At 47.0% G+C, this 19,129-nt stretch overlaps 1 protein-coding gene across 1 annotated transcript in view; it reads left to right on the forward strand.

The window, feature by feature from the left end:
- Positions 1–19,129, forward strand: part of CARS2 (cysteinyl-tRNA synthetase 2, mitochondrial) — a 68,538-nt gene that overhangs the window by 25,433 nt on the left and 23,976 nt on the right. The window contains exons 7-8 of the mRNA XM_066579802.1: positions 1,085–1,214; positions 8,116–8,249. Of these exons, the coding sequence (XP_066435899.1) occupies positions 1,085–1,214; positions 8,116–8,249 (264 nt within the window). The remainder of the gene's footprint in view (positions 1–1,084; positions 1,215–8,115; positions 8,250–19,129) is intronic.

The following is a 19,129-nucleotide window of genomic DNA, read 5'->3' on the forward strand; positions in this document are numbered from 1 at the left end:
CATACCTGGCATGGAGCGCTCGGCTGTATAACAGCAGGGCGCTCCTTGCAGAAAACATCTGGATGTAGAAGACAAGCAGGCACACCCCGCTTGTCTTCTGCATCCTCCGCTCCGAGCGCTCAGCGGTTTAACAGCCGGGCGCTCGGAGCGGAGAACAGCTGTATGCAGAAGACAAGCGGGGACACCCCGCTTGTCTTCATCCTGCGCTGGCAGGGCAAGGTGATCGCTCATCTTGCGCTGTAAATAACACAATGATGATCGCTCAAAAGTCACTTGAGCGACATCTTTTGAGTGATTATCGTTGCGTTTTAAACCAGCCTTTACTGAAGGCGATGTTGCCAGCATTCAGTATCTGTTTCAGTGAAGCATTGTATTCTGTTTCTATCTTTTAAAATTATTTGCATAATATACAGATCACTACCCTGTTTCCCCCAAAACAAAACCTACCCTGAAAATAAGGGAAGGTCTTGAAATATATGCCCTACCCCTGAAGTAGCTACACTACATAAAAAAAAAAAAACAAGACATTACCTAGCAGGCTCGTCCAGGTCCCCTTCCGCTGGTCTCCGGTGTTCCGGCACACTTGCTTACAGGCCGCCACCGCTGACATAAGATCACGTCCCAGTAATGAGGTTCGTAAACCCCGACTTCAGGAAGCGATGGTTTTGATTTGGCTCAGCTGTAGATCTCGAACCAATCAATGCAGCGCTCTATGAACCAATGCGTTGGGTGTGATTGGTTTTTCAAGCTGCATCGATTGGTTCTCGAGCGCCGTGACTCAGCCGTGACTCAGCCAATCAGCCATCGCTTCCTAGAGGCAGTGTTTACGAACGCTGTTACCAGGAAGCGATCTTCTGTCAGCGTCTGAGGACTGCACAGAAGCGTGCTGAAACGCTGGAGACCATCAGAAGGGACCCAGACCGTGCCTGCTATGTAAGTATAATAAGATATCCCTTAAAACATATGGCTTAGTGCCTCTTTTGGGGCAAAAATTTATATAAGACAGGGTGTTCTTTTCGGGGAAACAGGGTAGCACTACTTGTATTTAACTGATTACAATTACTGCTGTTTTTCTCTATGGCAGTTGTAAGTGACAAGAAATCTACCAGAGACTTCGCTTTATGGAAGACTGCTAAACCAGATGAGCCACATTGGGTCTCGCCATGGGGGAAAGGAAGACCTGGCTGGCATATTGAGTGCTCCACAGTTGCAAGGTATGTTTACACGTAACCCCGCGGCAAATTTCCTTGCATTCCCCCCTCACTATATCTGCACTCGCTATAGGCCGCCATTTGCCCGGTGAAGGAAGCGCCAAGAGCGTAAAGACTGTGGAGGTGAAGAGGAGTCATGTATCTCCTGAAGTCCTCTGTGGATTTTGCTACATGTAAACATACCCTAAAGGTGTTTTCCACAATGCAAGTGAAATGTGATTCCCTTTACTGTACCTAGATGTTTTTCTTTCCCCATGACATCATGACAGCATACGCTGGAGGTTGCTCACCTGCTGACCTGAAGGGACAGGAAGAGGCAGAATATAAAAAGCACCTCCCCTCCACCAACACCAGTGTTTTTCCTGTCCCTTCAGGACAGCAGCGGCAGAACTCCAGCAACGCTGTCCCATGCCGGAGGAGGACTTACCGGCGAAGCGGCGGCGTGGATCTTTCGGGCAGCCCCGGCAAACCCAGTGGGAAGGACCCCATCTGGGAGCTTTCCGGGGACTGCGTGGGCCGGGGCCCAAGTACGGGTTGCCGGCACCACTGCGGCCGTCATTTCGGGCGGCGGCCGCCATCTCCGGTGGGCCGGGGTCCAAGTACGGGCTGCCGGCACCACTGCGGCCGTCATTGCGGCGGCGGCCGCCATCTCCGGGTCCAGGGCCGACAGGAGCGCTCCAAGGGGCGTGGCTTCGGATACAGCGCGGTGACGTCGGACGCTCCGCAAAGGGGGCGTGGCCTGGCGCGGTCGGCGCCAAATTCAAAAATCCGCTGCCCCTGCATCAGCTGGTGGTGTTTCTCCACGCTAAGGAACGATCCTAAGCACAGGAAGCGTTCCTGCAAGGCGCAAGATGTCGACCAGAGAGGACCCAGAGACCCTCCTAACTGTAAGTGGTCCAGTGGACCAACCTACACCTGCACTACATACACTTCCCGACTAACAGAGTTTCCCTTGTCTTACAGGACAGGGATACTCAAAAACCAAGGGAGGCTAGACGCAGGAGTAAAAAATGTCCAGTATGTCTAACCAAACTCGACGACTCCTGCACCAAAACGCTATGCGCTACCTGCTCCGCAAAAATTATGCAGGAGGAAAAAACTTCCCTTATGGCCGAAATTCGGTCAGTCGTCCGAGAAGAAGTGCAGTCCTCCCTCTCGGACCTCCAACCTGGGCCTTCCGGGGTTACACGCAGGTCGGTTCCGGCGGTGTCTGAGTCTGACTCCGACATAGCGGAAAATGTGGATTTTGACGGGGAAGTGACGCAGGAGGACAAGAAATATCTTTTCTCTACCGCGGACATGGATCAACTGCTGAAAGCAGTACGCAGGACCATGCAGGTGGAGGAAGATGTGCAGCAACCCCGCACAGTCCAGGAGGATATGTTCGCGGGGTTACTCCCGCAACAAAAATCTTCATTCCCCGTAAACGCCACACTCAAGCAGCTGATCCTAAATGAGTGGGAGAGCGTGGATCAGGCTCCGCTAATCCCCAGGGAATTTAAAGAACGCCTGTTATTTCCGGGAGATGAAGTGTCCTTTTTGGACGAGATACCTAAAGTCGATACTGCAATTGCCATGGTATCCAGAAAGTCCGGGTTGCCCTTTGAGGATACGTCCCACTTAAAGGACCCGTTGGACCATAAGGTGGACACATCCATGCGTAAAGCCTGGTCCACCTCCGGTCTCATCATGAAAGCTAACATCGCGGCCACTTCCGTGGCTCGTTCCATGGCAATCTGGTTGGACCAATTCGCAGCCCTAGTCGACCAAAAAGCCCCTAGGGAGGAGTTCGCAAGCGGCATCCCTCTGCTGCGAATGGCAACAGGGTTCCTGGCAGATGCTTCGATGGAAACAGTCCGCCTCGGAGCCCGCATGGCAGCCCTATCGAACACCGCCAGAAGGGCAGTGTGGGTGAAAGAGTGGTCAGGGGACGCAGCGTCCAAAAATAGGCTATGTACCCTACCGTTCCGGGGCGGGCGTATATTCGGACCAGACCTGGATCGTCTGCTGGAGAAAGCAGCTGACAAGAGTCACGGACTGCCTGCCACCAGACCACCCAAGAGACCCTTCACCCCTCATCCCTCGTCTACGTACGCCGGGAAGGGAAAGACCGGAAGATGGTCTTATCCAAAGGGCGGAAGGGGTAAGACTTTAACTTTTGTCCCTCAGCCCATACTTTCGGGCCCAGTAGGGGGTAGACTGGCTCGCTATTCCAATAGCTGGCGTAGTATTACAACTAATGAGTGGGTACTGCACCTAGTGGCGGAGGGGTACAGGATCGAGCTACTATCCCGCCCCCCGGACAGGTTTATGATAACCCCAACCCAGTCTCCAGGCCTAGAACAGGCTCTGTTGGAGGGCGTGCGGAACCTGCAGGGTCTCGGCGCGATTATCCCAGTCCCTAAGAAGGAACAGGGAAAAGGCTTCTATTCCCCCCTCTTTCTGGTTCCCAAACCAGACGGCTCCCACCGCACCATTATCAATTTAAAACAACTGAATAAATTCATTGAATATAGGAGATTCAAAATGGAAACCATTAGAACTGCAACTCCTTTAATTGCCAGGGATAACGTAATGGCTACAATAGACCTTAAGGATGCCTATTTTCATATCCCTATTTACGCCAACTCACAAAAATTTCTGAGATTTGCGCTGAGGGTGGAGGGGGAAATCCGCCACTTCCAGTTCGTCTGCCTACCATTTGGAATCTCCTCGGCTCCGCGAATTTTTTCCAAGGTCGTGATGGAAATGGTGGCCTTCTTACGAAACCAGGGTGTCATGATCATCCCCTACTTAGACGACTTCCTGTTGGTGGCAGATTCCCCATCTACTCTGAGATCACACTTGGAGTCCACATTGCAGTTATTTAAGGAGCTTGGCTGGATTGTTAACGAGTCAAAATCCAACATGGAGCCAGAAACCAGGAAGAAATTCCTGGGTGTCATTCTGGATTCCAGTCTACAAAATTCGTCCCTTCCTCCCCTAAGAAAACATCTTATCATAGAGGAATGTTCCAACCTATATAAAAAACATAGGGTAACGATAAGAGACGCAATGCGGATCCTGGGACTAATGACTTCGTGCATCGGCGTGGTCCCCTGGGCCCAATTCCACAGTCGCGGACTCCAGTCACTAATTCTCCAGAATTGGGACAAGTTGCAGGCTTCGCTTGATCAGACAATCCCTATTTCTGCGGAAGCCAGAGCTTCTCTCCGTTGGTGGGTGTCGTCGGACAACCTGTCTCAGGCATCCGATTGGAATTTGGACCCGGCCGTAATAATCACGACCGATGCCAGCGCCAAAGGGTGGGGGGCCCACTTTGAAGGCGGTTATGTACAGGGGGCCTGGGACGTTCACGAGAAAGCTAGCTCATCGAACTTTAGGGAGCTTAAAGCTGTATGGAAATCCCTGCGTAGCCTGCAAACACGATTAGTGGCGAAACATGTGAGGATCTTCTCAGACAATATGACAACAGTATCACTCATTCGCCACCAGGGTACCACCAGGAATCCTCCACTACAACGACTGGCGGGGCGGATCCTTCAATGGGCGGAAGGCACAACAAAGTCCCTATCGGCCTTTCATATAAGAGGAGCCGAGAACTCAGCCGCGGACTTTTTAAGCAGAAGGAAAGTGGACCCAGGAGAGTGGGAACTCCATCCAGAGGTGTTCAGCCTTCTTGTGGAGAAGTGGGGGGTACCAGAAGTAGACCTCTTTGCGTCAAGCGCAAACACCAAATGCCGGCTTTTCTTTTCCAGAGGCGCAGAGAAACAGGCCCTGGGCACGGACGCTCTCTCTCACCCCTGGGATTGGGACCTAGCGTATGCCTTTCCCCCTCTACCACTAATCCCGCTTCTGCTAAGGAAATTACTGCAGTCAACCCTAACAGTAATTTTTGTAGCACCATATTGGCCCAAAAGACCGTGTTTCCCCCTCCTGAGATCCCTGTCAGTGGGAGAGCCCTTCCACCTTCCAACAAGACCGGACCTACTGTCGCAGGGCCCTCTTCTTTACCCGGAAGTTCACAAGTTCAGGCTTACGGCCTGGAGCTTGAGCGGGTAAAGTTCCTAGGAAAGGGTCTTTCCCCTAAGGTTATTTCCACCATTAGCGAGAGCCTTAAACCCTCGACACACAAAATCTACTCCAAAGTCTGGAAAAAATTTTCGGAGTGGTTAGGCCAGGACATCCAGCAGCTGGATCAGCCAGACGTCCGGAAAATCTTAGATTTTCTCCAGGCGGGCCTGGATAAAGGTTTGAGTCCGAATACACTCAAAGTCCAAATTGCGGCCTTGGGGGCATTCTTCGATCTCGCGCTGGCGGAGCACAGGTGGATTAGGAGATTTCTTAGAGGGGCGAGCAGATTACATCCATTCACACGGCCCACGACACCACCCTGGGATCTAACCATAGTCCTTCAGGCCTTATGCGACCCCCCATTTGAACCGATTACGGATCTATCCATCGCCTGGCTGACATACAAGGTAGCCCTGCTTGTGGCAGTTACGTCAGCCAGACGCGTGGGGGAAATCCAGGCCCTCTCACGAAGGGCCCCATATATGACTATCCACCCGGACAAAATAGTTTTTTCTTTAGACCCATCCTTCCAGCCTAAAGTATTGTCAGATTTCCACAGGGGCCAACCAATAGTTATTCCAGCCTTTTGCCAAAATTTCAAAAATGCAAAAGAACAAAAGCTCCATAATATAGACGTCAAAAGAGCGGTACTAGCGTACCTCGAGGCAACAGAAAGTTTCAGGAAGTCTGACAAACTTTTCGTTCAATTTCAGGGGCAGGCCAAAGGAAAGGCCGCTTCTAAAGATGCGATCGCCAGGTGGCTCAGGAGAGCCATCCAGGAGGCTTACAAGGCCAAGGGCATCCCCCCTCCAGAAGGATTGAAGGCCCACTCAACGAGAGCGGTGGCATCCTCTTGGGCGGAGAGAGCGCACGCATCGATTGAGCAAATCTGTAACGCAGCCACATGGACTTCAGGCCATACTTTCATCAAACATTATAGGCTGGACTTTAAATATAGTCAGGACGCATCCTTCGGTAGGAAGGTGCTCCAAGCCGTAATCCCTCCCTAAAAAGCCCATGCCACTTATTTGGTATTCCTCCAGCGTATGCTGTCATGATGTCATGGGGAAAAGGGGAATTTTTTCTTACCGATAATTCCCTTTCTGGAAGACATCATGACAGCATACGGGCTTTTTTCCCCCCCTTACCAACATGGTTACCCTAGTTTGTCCAACACATGAGGTAATGTGTATGCTTTAACTTTGTTTTCTGAGGTGTGTGATGTCAATAAAAACACACCTTCTGGTTAAGTAACTGGTCACTGTGGTCATTTGGAACGCACTGGTGTTGGTGGAGGGGAGGTGCTTTTTATATTCTGCCTCTTCCTGTCCCTTCAGGTCAGCAGGTGAGCAACCTCCAGCGTATGCTGTCATGATGTCTTCCAGAAAGGGAATTATCGGTAAGAAAAAATTCCCCTTTTTCTATTGCATACAGTTGCTATTGAAATGGTCTCTCCGCTGAAAGCACACTTTTCCATCATTGCCCTCTCACCTAATTACCTGTCGCACTCTGGAGGTCTTGCAGCCATGTCCATGCAGTACAGCCTATTAGGAGCCATAGGTATTAGTGTATCTTGACACCACCTGAAGCGGAGGTGGCGTCCAGATACAGTGGGTTTGGCAGTGCGGTCACGCCCCCTATTTTGTAATTGGCTGCATGGCATTAATGCTTTTCTCGTTCAGACAGGTCCTGCTTCTTGTGCTGGTGTGAGTGTAGGCACTGAAATCCAGCACTGCTCGGAGGACGCCGTTGCCTACTCTTACAGCGGGGCCACGAGTAGGAGTCCTCAGCAGCACGGCCACCAGCGCGCCTACTGTTACACTGGGGCCAGGAGCAGGAGGTCTCAGCAGCGCGCTCAGCACCTGCAGCTTTAAGCAGGAGGAAGGGCCGGCAAGGAGACTGACAGCGGGGGCCCCCGTACATCGGCAGCAGGAGCAGGCCGGCCACAGGCAGGAGCTGTAAGGAGCAGGAAGCTCCGGCAGTAACAGTAACAGCGGCGGCCCTACAAGCAATGCGAGCAGACAGTGACTGTAAGCATTAGCAAGGGGCGCCAGGGACAGTGACAGCGGCCCCAAGGCAGCGGAGAGCATCAGCTTCAGGCCACCTTGAGCGCTGCTGTCACGCCGGCTACAGTCAGAGTGGACCCTGAAGCAGGACATGTGAGGCCGAACAAAAAACAGAATGACGTGCAGCCAATCAGAAAAGGGGGGCGTAACCGCACTGTCAAAGCTCCTGTATCGTGACTCCACCACTATTTCTGGTGGCATCAAGATACACTAATACCGGAGCCATCATCGTGCTGAGATTTTTGCTTTTACTGTCACGTCAATTGTATCATTCATCAACACAGCATTAGCTAGAGGCTATACCATTTCTGGTTGCATTTTAAATATCCTTACCTTCTGTATTGTTCTAAATAAGCTACAAACCATAAGTATACAGCCAAGAGGAAGAGCTGTGATCTCCTCTATTATAACTGTTTGACAGGAGCTTTGTGATCATGAGTAACTGTGATAAGTGTCTGCGTCCCCCTCCAAGCAGTTTCTGTGGTAGGGTCTACGCAATAGCATCACACAGACTGAGTATTTGACTAGAAACTGAACTGATCACTTAAACCCAAGTAGATCTGAGCTGGTCAAAATTGAGATCACATGACCATCTGAGGAAAGAGGCCAGGATTTTTAGATAGAGAGGAATAATTAACCAAGGTAACACTGGTGTGTGATATATATATATATATATATTTATATTTATTTTAATGAATGAAAAAGAATCACTAGAGTGGCCCTTTAAGCATTCTGTAGCTGATGTATATGTAATCTCATTGCAGTACTGTGTTTGGAAGCCAGCTTGACATTCACACTGGTGGAATTGATCTGGCATTCCCTCACCATGAAAATGAAATTGCTCAATGTGAAGCCTACCACCAGTGTGATCAGTGGGGGAACTACTTTCTACATTCTGGTAGGTCGATTTCATTCATATAAATATGACTGGAGTTGGTAAATTGCTTTAATGCAGCTAGATCCATTTGTAAAATGACTAGAATCCGAAGGGTAAACTTGTATATGCATCCTGTTTAATAATATACTTACTGTGTTTCCCTGAAAGTAAGACATTCCCCAAAATTAAACCCTACCCTGATTTTCTGGGTTGGGGGGGAAGGGGCTTGAGATATATAGCCTACCCAGAAAATAAGCCCTAGCTATGCTACGTGAGGAAAAAGCAATACTCACCTAGCAGGCGCTGTCCTGGTCCCTCCTGCTACTCTCTGGAGCTCCGGGCAGGCTTCCTTGCAGTTGTCAGCGCTGACACATCTCTTGCTTGTAACATCCGGACGGCGCCTGCTAGGTGTGTTATTTTTCGGGGAAACACGGTAGAAGTAATACAGTTCTCCCTGCTGGTCCAGGTTCTTGTACTGTAGGTAATAATCCTTCTATTAGATGTCAGTGTATTGTCTTCCAGGTAAGTTTGTGTTCTGCTTACCTGTTGAAGTATAGCAAACAGACAGCAGATCGCCTACTATTAGGGTATGTTCACATGACAGAATCCAACATGGAGTTTTCTGCTTGGATCCACCTATAACACTGTGGCAGAAATCGTTATCTAAAGCTACCTTCTCATTGGCGAGTGCGATCGCAGGCTGAGAAACTCGGCCGATATCACGCTCACCAATGTGTGTTTTACAGGGATATGAGGCGTTTTTCTGGCACTTCTGTGAAGTAGCGATTCTCTGGCACGGCTTTCAAGCATGTTAGAGTATTGGCAAGCATCATACTCGTGTGCACACCACATGGCTTGCGCAGTGTTTTACTGTCCCATTAAAAACAATGGGCAGTGCGTTCAAAGGAACACGAAAAGATTGAACATGCCATGATTTTATGTATGTGAGTCCTTCAAAAGAATGGAGTTTGTTTTCGTGAAAGTTTTAGGCTTCTCGGAATGCACCAAACTCGCTAAAGATTCTTGGCCGTGTGAAACCGGCCTAGCCACATATTTCTGCTGTTTATTTTGCTACGGATCCGCACACAGATTCAGCCCTGTCAATGGGCAAAATCCAGGAGCGGAATTTTGCAACACATTTCTGTCCGAAACTGCTTGGAAATTCCGCGCAAGAATTTTGCCCACTGACAGGGCTAAATGCGTTCGTGGATCCAAAACATACATATCTGGCTTGGCCACAGATTTCTGCTGCCGTTTTAGAGACAGAATCCACGGTGATAAAGTCTATTTCGTATTCCGCCATTGCAGATTAATAAGGCTGGTTTCACACTTGTGATAAAATGATGCAACTTTTGCGCGAATGAAAACACAAAATTATGAAACCTGTGCTTTTCAATGGTTTTCTTCACGTTTTCACTCATGCGATGTTGCTTGAAAAAAAAAAAATCACAGCATGTCCCCTCTCTGCGTTTTGCGTTTTTTTTTTATTTCCCATGTTTCTTTAGGCCTTATACACACGGCAGTGACGGGCTCCGCAAGCGGAGTACTGCAGCGTATCCGTCAAGGCGCCCCTCCCAAAGACCCCATACTTACCTCCGGATCCGCTGCTTGAAGTCCCGCATGACGCTTCGGCGTGCATGCACAGTACAGCGCATGATGCACGGTGGTGTCATATGACGCGGTGGGCGGTTTGCGTATTCACGTTATACTTCCGCTGTACTACAGTGGAAGTATAGCGTGACGGGTGGCTTCCATTAACTACAAGGGAAGGCGTCCGCGCATGTACCCGCAGCAAATAGAACATACTGCGGGTAATTTCATTCTGCGGTACATTGAGCTTTTCGATTCAATAGAACCTAATAGCTGCAGTGAAACACCGCGGAAAATCCGGCCGTGTGCATTAGGCCGTAGGCAACCTCCTTTTATCGCATCACAAAGCAAGAACTTGCATTTTTCGTGCTGTGCGTTTTTAGCGTTAGAAAGTTTTATTGGCTTTCTAATTTGCGAGAAAAAGCAACGCTAACACTCAAGAATTGCGTGGAAAAAAACACAATTTTTCTCGCAGCAAAATCGCGGTCGCCAGTATGAAACCACCCTAAAACTGTTTTAACACAACATTTAATCCAACTAAAGATTTACAAATCTAAAATATTTATGGTTTAAACCTCTTTTTTTTTTTTTCTTCTCATTTTTAGCATAAAAAAACAAAGAAAAAAGCATAATTGGCATCGCCACATTCATAAAAGGCTGATCTATTAAAATAATGCATTATTCATCCCTCACGGTGAACGCCACCAGTCACAAAGAAAATAATGCACAATGCCAAGATTGCCCCTTTTTGGTCACCCCATTCCAAAAAATTATCATTCCCATTATCAAAAAGTCGTATGCTTCCCACAATGGTACAGTGGAAACTACAACTTAAAGGGGTTGTCCTGCGCCGAAACGGGTTTTTTTTTTTTTTTCAACCCCCCCCCCCCCCCCCGTTCGGCGCGAGACAACCCCGATGCAGGGAAGTAAAGAAAGTTTACCGGAGCGCTTACCTTAATCCCCGCGCTCCGGTGACTTCAATACTTACCGCTGAAGATGGCCGCCGGGATCCTCTGTCTTCGTGGACCGCAGCTCTTCTGTGCGGTCCACTGCCGATTCCAGCCTCCTGATTGGCTGGAATCGGCACGTGACGGGGCGGAGCTACACGGAGCCGCTCTCTGGCACGAGCGGCTCCATAGAAGACTGCTGAAGACCCGGACTGCGCAAGCGCGGCTAATTTGGCCATCGGAGGCCAAAAATTAGTCGGCACCATGGAGACGAGGACGCTAGCAACGGAGCAGGTAAGTAAAAAACTTTTTATAACTTCTGTATGGCTCATAATTAATGCACAATGTATATTACAAAGTGCATTATTATGGCCATACAGAAGTGTATAGACCCACTTGCTGCCTCGGGACAACCCCTTTAAAAAAAGAAACCCTGTTAAAGGGGTTGTCCCGCGGCAGCAAGTGGGTCTATACACTTCTGTATGGCCATATTAATGCACTTTGTAATGTACATTGTGCATTAATTATGAGCCATACAGAAGTTATCAAAAGTTTTATACTTACCTGCTCCGTTGCTGGCGTCCTCGTCTCCATGGTGCCGACTAATTTTCGGCCTCCGATGGCCAAATTAGCCGCGCTTGCGCAGTCCGGGTCTTCTGCTTTCTTCAATGTGGCTCCGTGTAGCTCCGTGTAGCTCCGCCCCGTCACGTGCCGATTCCAGCCAATCAGGAGGCCGGAATCGGCAATGGACCGCACAGAAGAGCTGCGGTCCACGGAGAAAGAGGATCCCGGCGGCCATCTTCACCGGTAAGTATAGAAGTCACCGGAGCGCGGGGATTAAGGTAAGCGCTGAGTGGTGTTTTTTTTTTACGTCCCTGCATCGGGGTTGTCTCGCGCCGAACGGGGGGGGGGGGGGGGTTGAAAAAAAAAAAACCCGTTTCGGCGCGGGACAACCCCTTTAACAGAAAAAAAAAAGTTATGGGGTCAGTCAGAACATTGCAACAAAAAACAAAATTTTTTTTTTTCTCTTTTATAAAGAAAAGGTTTTTAACGTAGTACAATGAAAAAAAGCAATATGAATTTCATATTACTGTAATTTTACTGGCTCAAAGAGTAACGTTAATATGACGCGTTTGGTTTTTTTTTTTTTTAACAATAGTTTTTATTAAGTTTTCAATTATACATACAAAGGCACAGCAGTATGGAAGGATTTCCAATCCTAATACAAAAATGTAGCTGCGAGCCTTGTATCGTCTGAAAGAAATATATAACAAAATAATAGCAATCAATTGATATTTAAATTCATAGCCTTTAGTGCCATTATCAGGAAGAACATTATATTTAGAGATGAGCGAACCTACTCGTTTTGAGTAATTACTCGATCGAGCACCGCGATTTTCGAGTACTTCTGTACTCGGGTGAAAAGATTCGGGGGGCGGGGGGTACCAGTGGGGAACAGGGGGAGCCCTCTCTCTCTCCCTCTTCCCCCCACTCCCTGCTGCAACCCCCCACTCACCCACGGCGCCCCCCGAATCTTTGCACCCGAGTACGGAAGTACTCGAAAATCGCGGCGCTCGGGCGAAAAAGGGGCGTGGCCGAGTAGGATCGCTCAGCTCTAATTATATTATAAACTAGCTTACCTGTCGCGCGTTGCTGCGAAGACAGACAGACATACATGCATTAACTTTTCCTATTTATGACATAATCAATGCTCGTGCCAAATTTCATGTTTCTACGACATTGGGAAGCGAGAAAATTAGATTCCGTACGTAAAATTTGGACGCTAATTCTTTGGCACTTAGAATTGAATAATCGAGTTGGGATCCATTAACTTTTTCCTATTTATGACATAATCAATGCCCATGCCAATATACATCGTGAAGTGAGAGAATTAGATTCCGTACTACGTAAAATTTGGACGCTAATTCTTTAGCGCTTAGAATTTAATAATCGAGTTGGGACCCATTAACTTTTCCTATTTATGACATAATCAATGCCCATGCCAATATACATCGTGAAGTGAGAGAATTAGATTCCGTACTACGTAAAATTTGGACGCTAATTCTTTAGCGCTTAGAATTTAATAATCGAGTTGGGACCCAATAACTTTTCCTATTTATGACATAATCAATGCTCGTGCCAAATTTCATGTTTCTATGACATCGGGATGTGAGAAAATTATATTCCGTACGTAAAATTTGGACGCTAATTCTTTGGCGCTTAGAATTAAATAATCGAGTTGGGACCCATTAGCTTTTCCTATTTATGACATAGTCAATGCTCGTGCCAAATTTCGAGTTTTTATGACATTGGGAAGCGAGAAAATTAGATTCCGTACGTAAAATTTGGACGCTAATTCTTTTGCGCATAATATTGAATAATCGAGTTGGGCCCCATTAACTTTTCCTATTCATGACATAATCAATGCTCGTGCCAAATTTCATGCTTCTACGACATTGGGAAGTGAGAGAATTAGTGGCAATGATGGAAATCGAACGATCTACGTGGGGGGTCGTAACCGTCGACGACGCACGCGCCATTTATCATAGAATATTTGTACTATGCCTATAATCTTCCCAGGAGTGTACTCAACAACTTCCCAAAGTTTCATGGCGATCGGATGAATGGTGTAGTAGCGCATAAAGGACAAACAGACAGACAGACATACATTCAGTTATATATATATATAACAGTGGCCTGGCCAGGGCCAAATAGTATTTCAAGGGGGAAAAAGGGAAGGGTTTGATGGTAGGGTGGGGGGGTATTCCATCTCTCTCAGGACTGCCGCCCCAAGGGGCAAAGGCACCAGGAATTCATATTTAGGTTAGTAGGCTCATCCCTGCCATAGAAAGGGCATAATTTATACATGGAGTCCATATACTAAGAAATCTATCATTTTTATCTTCTGCTATAGAGCCTTTCATTTATCAAATACCAATTCATTCAACATTTAACTTCCGAAAAGTCCAGAGAAGCTTTGCGCCAGCAATGGGCAATGGTTTGCTTTGCAGCCAAGAAGAGGAAAGAAATCAATTTTCTAGAATTTGGGGATATATTCTTGATCTTTTTGTTCAACAAAGCCTCCCAAGGATTTTTGCGCAGATTATGGTACATTACTGAGTAAATTAGGGAGTTTGTCCTAATCCAAAATCTTTTGACACTGGGGCAGGACCACCATACATGAAGCATGTCTCTAGGGGAAGGAGAACCTCAAACACTCTTTAGAACAGCCAGGGACCGCATGTGCGATTCGAGTGGGGACCAAATACCAAGGAAGTTTTATATGAAGTTTCCAACATTAATATGTTACGGATCTCTTGATTGGTAAAACTCCAGATCTGAGACCACTCCTCCTCACTTAGGACCTCCCCCAAGTCCCACTCCCACTTACAGCAGTGGTTAACATGTGATAGACAACAATCTGGTAGTCAACATTTGACTCTTTACAACAACCAAAGAGTAGGCTTGCAACTATAACTGGAGAACAGTCATCTTTCACGAGTGATCTTATATAATTCAAATTCAGAGAATAAAAGGGGAATAACCATAACAGAAAATACTTGCAGGCAGTAGAAGACTCTCACAAAAGTCAATGTAATCTGCGTAGTGGCGATTGTCTTGTATAAAAGGAGCGTCCTATGCCACTGCCAGTGTGGTGTTATATGGAACTAATGGGAGGACCCCATACATGTTTAAAGTCGAAATCCTGCCACAAGTCTCTGTAAAGAAAGAAGGGTTAGGCATTGCATGCATTCTCATGAAGGCTTGTCAAACAACCTAAGACCGCTGAAATGTGCATGGTTTCAGGTTGAGAGTTGTAAAGAAAGTATAGTGCATCCAGAATAGGCATAAATTCAAGCTTTTATTCGTGGCTTTCAGTCGTTCTCATCTGTTCTCCTCGGTGATCTAAGGGGTTTGCTAGTTAGTTGTAGAGTCCGACTCTTGAGCAGGTTGCAGAAATTGTAGATCTTCGTAGCAGCGTCGCGTGCCCTCCTTAGATCTCACACTATCCTATCATGGAAGGTGAATGAATGTCGGAATGGGAAGCCCCACCTGTACTGTATTCTTTTATGCTGCAGCATCTCTAAGTAGGGCTTGAGGGCTCTTCTTTTTGCTAATGTTAAGGGCGCTAGATCGGGGAAGTGTTAGTATTCATGCCCTTGAAAAAGTAATTTAGAAGTGGAACGAGCTGCCTGCAGAAGTTGTTCTTTGGTGCGATGGAAATGCATTTTGAGACCTATGTCCCTCGGGGGACCTCCCAGTTTACCGGCTCGCAGTGCTCTATGGACTGTCCATCTCCAGCCTCTCTATAGGGATGTTGGGACAAAGCTCCTGAAACAAGGCATTTGTGGTGGACTGGAGGTCCTGGACGGATTCAGGAAGGCCTTAAATTCGTAGGTTATCCCTACGGGCTCTATTTTCATCGTCCCCCAGTTTGTCATGGAGAATCAAAACTTCCTCATTCAGCTGCTCCATTTCTTTTTCATGGGACTCGAGGACAGTTGTTCATTTTCAATGCGGTCTTCCAATGCTGCCGTTCGGTAGCCGAGGTCTCGAATCTCTTTAGTAAGCTTAGACGTAATGGCATCTGAGATTTGTGAGAGCTCTTCCTTTTTTTTTTTTTTTTTTGTATAGAGTGGGGCAGAAGAGAGTCAGATATAGCTGTTAGAACATCTGGATTGGTTGGGTCTGTAGGTGTGGAGATCTGGGCGGCGGAGGTGCCTTCCATTAATGAACGAGATGACTCGTCTGAAGTGGCCAGGGACAGCATGTGTCTTGAAGATCGTTTGGACATTGTCTGAGGTTGATCACTCTAACCCCTGTTTTGTATAAGAAGAACGCGTAATTTCAGTGAAACTCAACAGGAAGCAAGTGGGTAGAAGAGATGTGAGGGTGGGGGTCTCCTTAGGTTATTATTTTTATCAGGCACCAGACACAAGTTTAGCTACATTGGGGCCATGTGGTCACCCGTGCGGCCAAATGTCGGCTGTAGCAATTTCAGAGGGCAGTGGAGCCTAGGCCACCAGTGTATGTGGTGGGTACAGATCTATAGTTGGTGTCCTGTAGTAGATGGTCAGTTAAAGTGAATCAAGAGGATATCTTGTGTATTTATTCACTTAAGAGTAGTAGTAGGCTCTCGATTTCACTACTCAATCAAATTGATAATAGTTAACTATCAATTCCAATGAGACAATTACTGGGATTAATAGCTGCAGATGAAGCTTTACTATAGAGTTATAAATTTCACCACTAGGTGGCAGTAAAATTGCATGGATTCAGGGAACTGAAGTGTAATGTAATCTCAGGGAGGCAGTCCTGTTCTCTAATCCACAAAATGGAGGCTCTGGATTGTATAATCCACAGAGGAGTAGGTGGATTTGCTTATGTTTGTGGAGAAAATCTGTGGATGTATTCCTGCTGGGATGAACAGGGGCTCCTGCCTTTTCAGCTCCACTCCCTTCTTACTTTCGCTACCCTCCTGTAGCTGTAGGGGAGAGTCCGCTTGGCAGTGTTCCAGTTTAAATGGCGGATGCCACGTGTGTAGGGAGACGCCCACCGCGGTTAGCGCCCCCCAGCGGTGAATCCTGGGTGACAGTGTCAGTCTCCTGTAGTCGGTGGCGCCGCGGGTGGGAGCTTCAGAAGTAGTGGAGGCCGCTGGTAGAAAGGAGAAGGATCAGCCCCCACCTTGGGACACCATGCAGGAGGAGCGCTCGACGTCCGCCGGGCCGCGGCCCCAGCCGCCTGCAGAGCGACAGGGAATAGCGTGGAGGAACCCCCTCCCCACAAGCGCTGGCAGTCGGCGGCACACCCGGCAGGAGCCCCAGAGGCAGCGGAGTACCTCAGCGACACAGGGGAATCGTCTGAGATGAGCATGAGCGGCGCCCACCGCAGGCCACTAAGTGGAAGGGCCTGGTGACAGTGAAGGAGCGTTGTTGATGCAGGCCGGACCAGACTGTAAGCCGGTGGCAGTAGATATAGCGCTGCAGGCTATCACCCGGACTGAAGAGGGTTGGGGTGATCCGAAGTGGAGCCTTCTTGAGCCAGCAGAAACACGTGTAATCCGGTACTTTTAGGCAGAAATCGTAGGAGCAATGGAGATCTGTGTCCTCTTCCTTTGGCTGCTAAGCCACGCCCCTCATTAATATGTCGTTTTTACTGCACTGTGTACACCATGAGAACAAAAGCACCCCAAAATTCCCGCAATTGCGGTTTGTTTTTTTTTCTACTTTACCCTATTTAGAATTTTTTAAAGGTTCCCAATGTATTATACAGTAAATTAAAATACAATTCAGCGCACAAAGAAAAGCCCTTATATGGCTAAATATTAACCCCCTTAGTGACCAAGCCTGTTTGCGCCTTAATGACCAGGCCAAATTTTGCAAATCTAACGTGTCACTTTAACCCCTTCCCGCTGCAGGGCGTAAGTTTACGTCCTGGCAGCCTGGTACTTCCCGCAACAGGACGTGAACTTACGTTCTGGAGATAGCGCGGGATCATATGTGATCCCGCGCTATCCCGCAGCGGGAGCCGGCTGTCAGTCACAGCCGGCGTCCCGCTGCAACAGCGGGGGGGGGCATCGGAGATACGACCCTCGCTGTTAACCCCTTCCCTGCCGTGATCTAAGTAGATCGCGGCAGAGAAAGGGTTCACAGAGGGAGCACGGCTCCCTCTGTGTCTCCGGCCAGAACTCGCGATGTCATCGCGAGAGCCCGGCCTGTCACCATGGCAACAGGACGCCAGACATTGGCGTCCTGTATTGCCTATGCCTGAGATCCCTCTATAAGCGATAAGGCATGGCAGAGCAGTAGCTCTGCCATGCCTTATGACAGCGATCATCAAGGCAGTGGTTAAAGTCCCCCAGAGGGACACAAACAGTGTAAAAAAAACAAAGATTAAAAAAAGATTTTAAAAAAGATGTAAAAAAAGAGTAAAAAAAACCCTTTTTTTTATACTTTTTCTCAGATTAGCATAAAAAAAGGTAAAAAAAAAAAAAAATCCCACATATTTGGTATTGTCGCGTCCGTAACGACGCGTACAATAAGTTGCACATGCTTTTGACTGTGCACAGAAAAAACGCTAAAAAAAAACGCTAAAAAACTGAGGCAAAATGCTAATTTTTAGCATTTTGCCTCACTAAAAACACAATAAAAGTGATCAAAAAAGCCGTATGTACCCCAAAATGGTACCAATAAAATCTACAGTTCGTCTTGCAAAAAATAAGCCCTCACAGAGCACCGTACATCAAAAAATAAAAAAGTTACAGGACTTTGAATGCAGCAATTTAGAAAAAAAAAAGATTTCAAAGAAAAAGGGTTTTTATTGCAGAAAAGTGGGAAAACCTAAAAAAAATGTAAGAATTTTGGTATCGTTGTAACCGTACCGGTCCGCAGAAAAAATGGCTTGTCTCATTTATGCTGCATGATTAACGCTGTAAAAAAAAATAAAAAAATCTATGGCAGAATTGATGCGTTTTCTCTCCCTGCTATCATTAAAAAAAAAAAAAAAGTTTTACAATATAGTTAATGTACCCAAAAGTGGCACTGATAAAAACTACAGTTCGCCACGCAAAAAACAAGCCCCCATATGGCCGCGTCGACGGAAAAATAAAAAAGTTATGACTCTTGATAAACGGAGAAGAAAATCCGCCAAAAATTGTTGCCTCCTTAAGCCCAAAATAGGCCATGTCATGAAGGGGTTAACATAGAAAAACACCGTGAAGGTTTTGCATATCCAAGCGATTCTGACATTGTGTTTTCACCACATGTTGTACTTCATTTAGGTGGAAAAAATAGACTGCAATATCTCAAATATGTGCAAACATAATATAGAAATTTTTGCTAAGATATATATTTCCATCCGTTTACTTTATTTTGGACGCACATTGGAAAAACTTTTTTTTTTTACCATTTAGAAGACGTACAAATTTAACATAACTTTTCAGCATTTTGAGGAACACTTTGTTTTTTTACACCAAGCCAAGATTGGAAAGGCTCATAGGAGTCAGAATGATAGACGCACCCATAAATGACCCCATTATAAAAACTATAATCCTTAATGTATTCACTGAGGGGGGTCAGGAGTATCTTAACCCCACAGGATTCAATGCAATTTAGAAGAGCAAAACTAAAATGTTATATTTTTGCAAATGTGTCATTTTAAAGACAGGACTTTTTTCTGTAGTGCACATGAAAATAAGAATTTTCACCCAAAAATGGATAAGCCTGTTTGTCCTGTGTTCAGAAATATACCCATTGTGGCCCCAATATTATGTCTGTATGCACAATGGGACCCAAAATTGTAGAGCCCTTGAGTGACCAAAACGATGGAGAACCCCCTACAAATGACCCCATTTTGAAAATTAGA

This window comes from Eleutherodactylus coqui, chromosome 1 (assembly GCF_035609145.1).
Source record: "Eleutherodactylus coqui strain aEleCoq1 chromosome 1, aEleCoq1.hap1, whole genome shotgun sequence".
Lineage (NCBI taxonomy): Eukaryota > Metazoa > Chordata > Amphibia > Anura > Eleutherodactylidae > Eleutherodactylus > Eleutherodactylus coqui.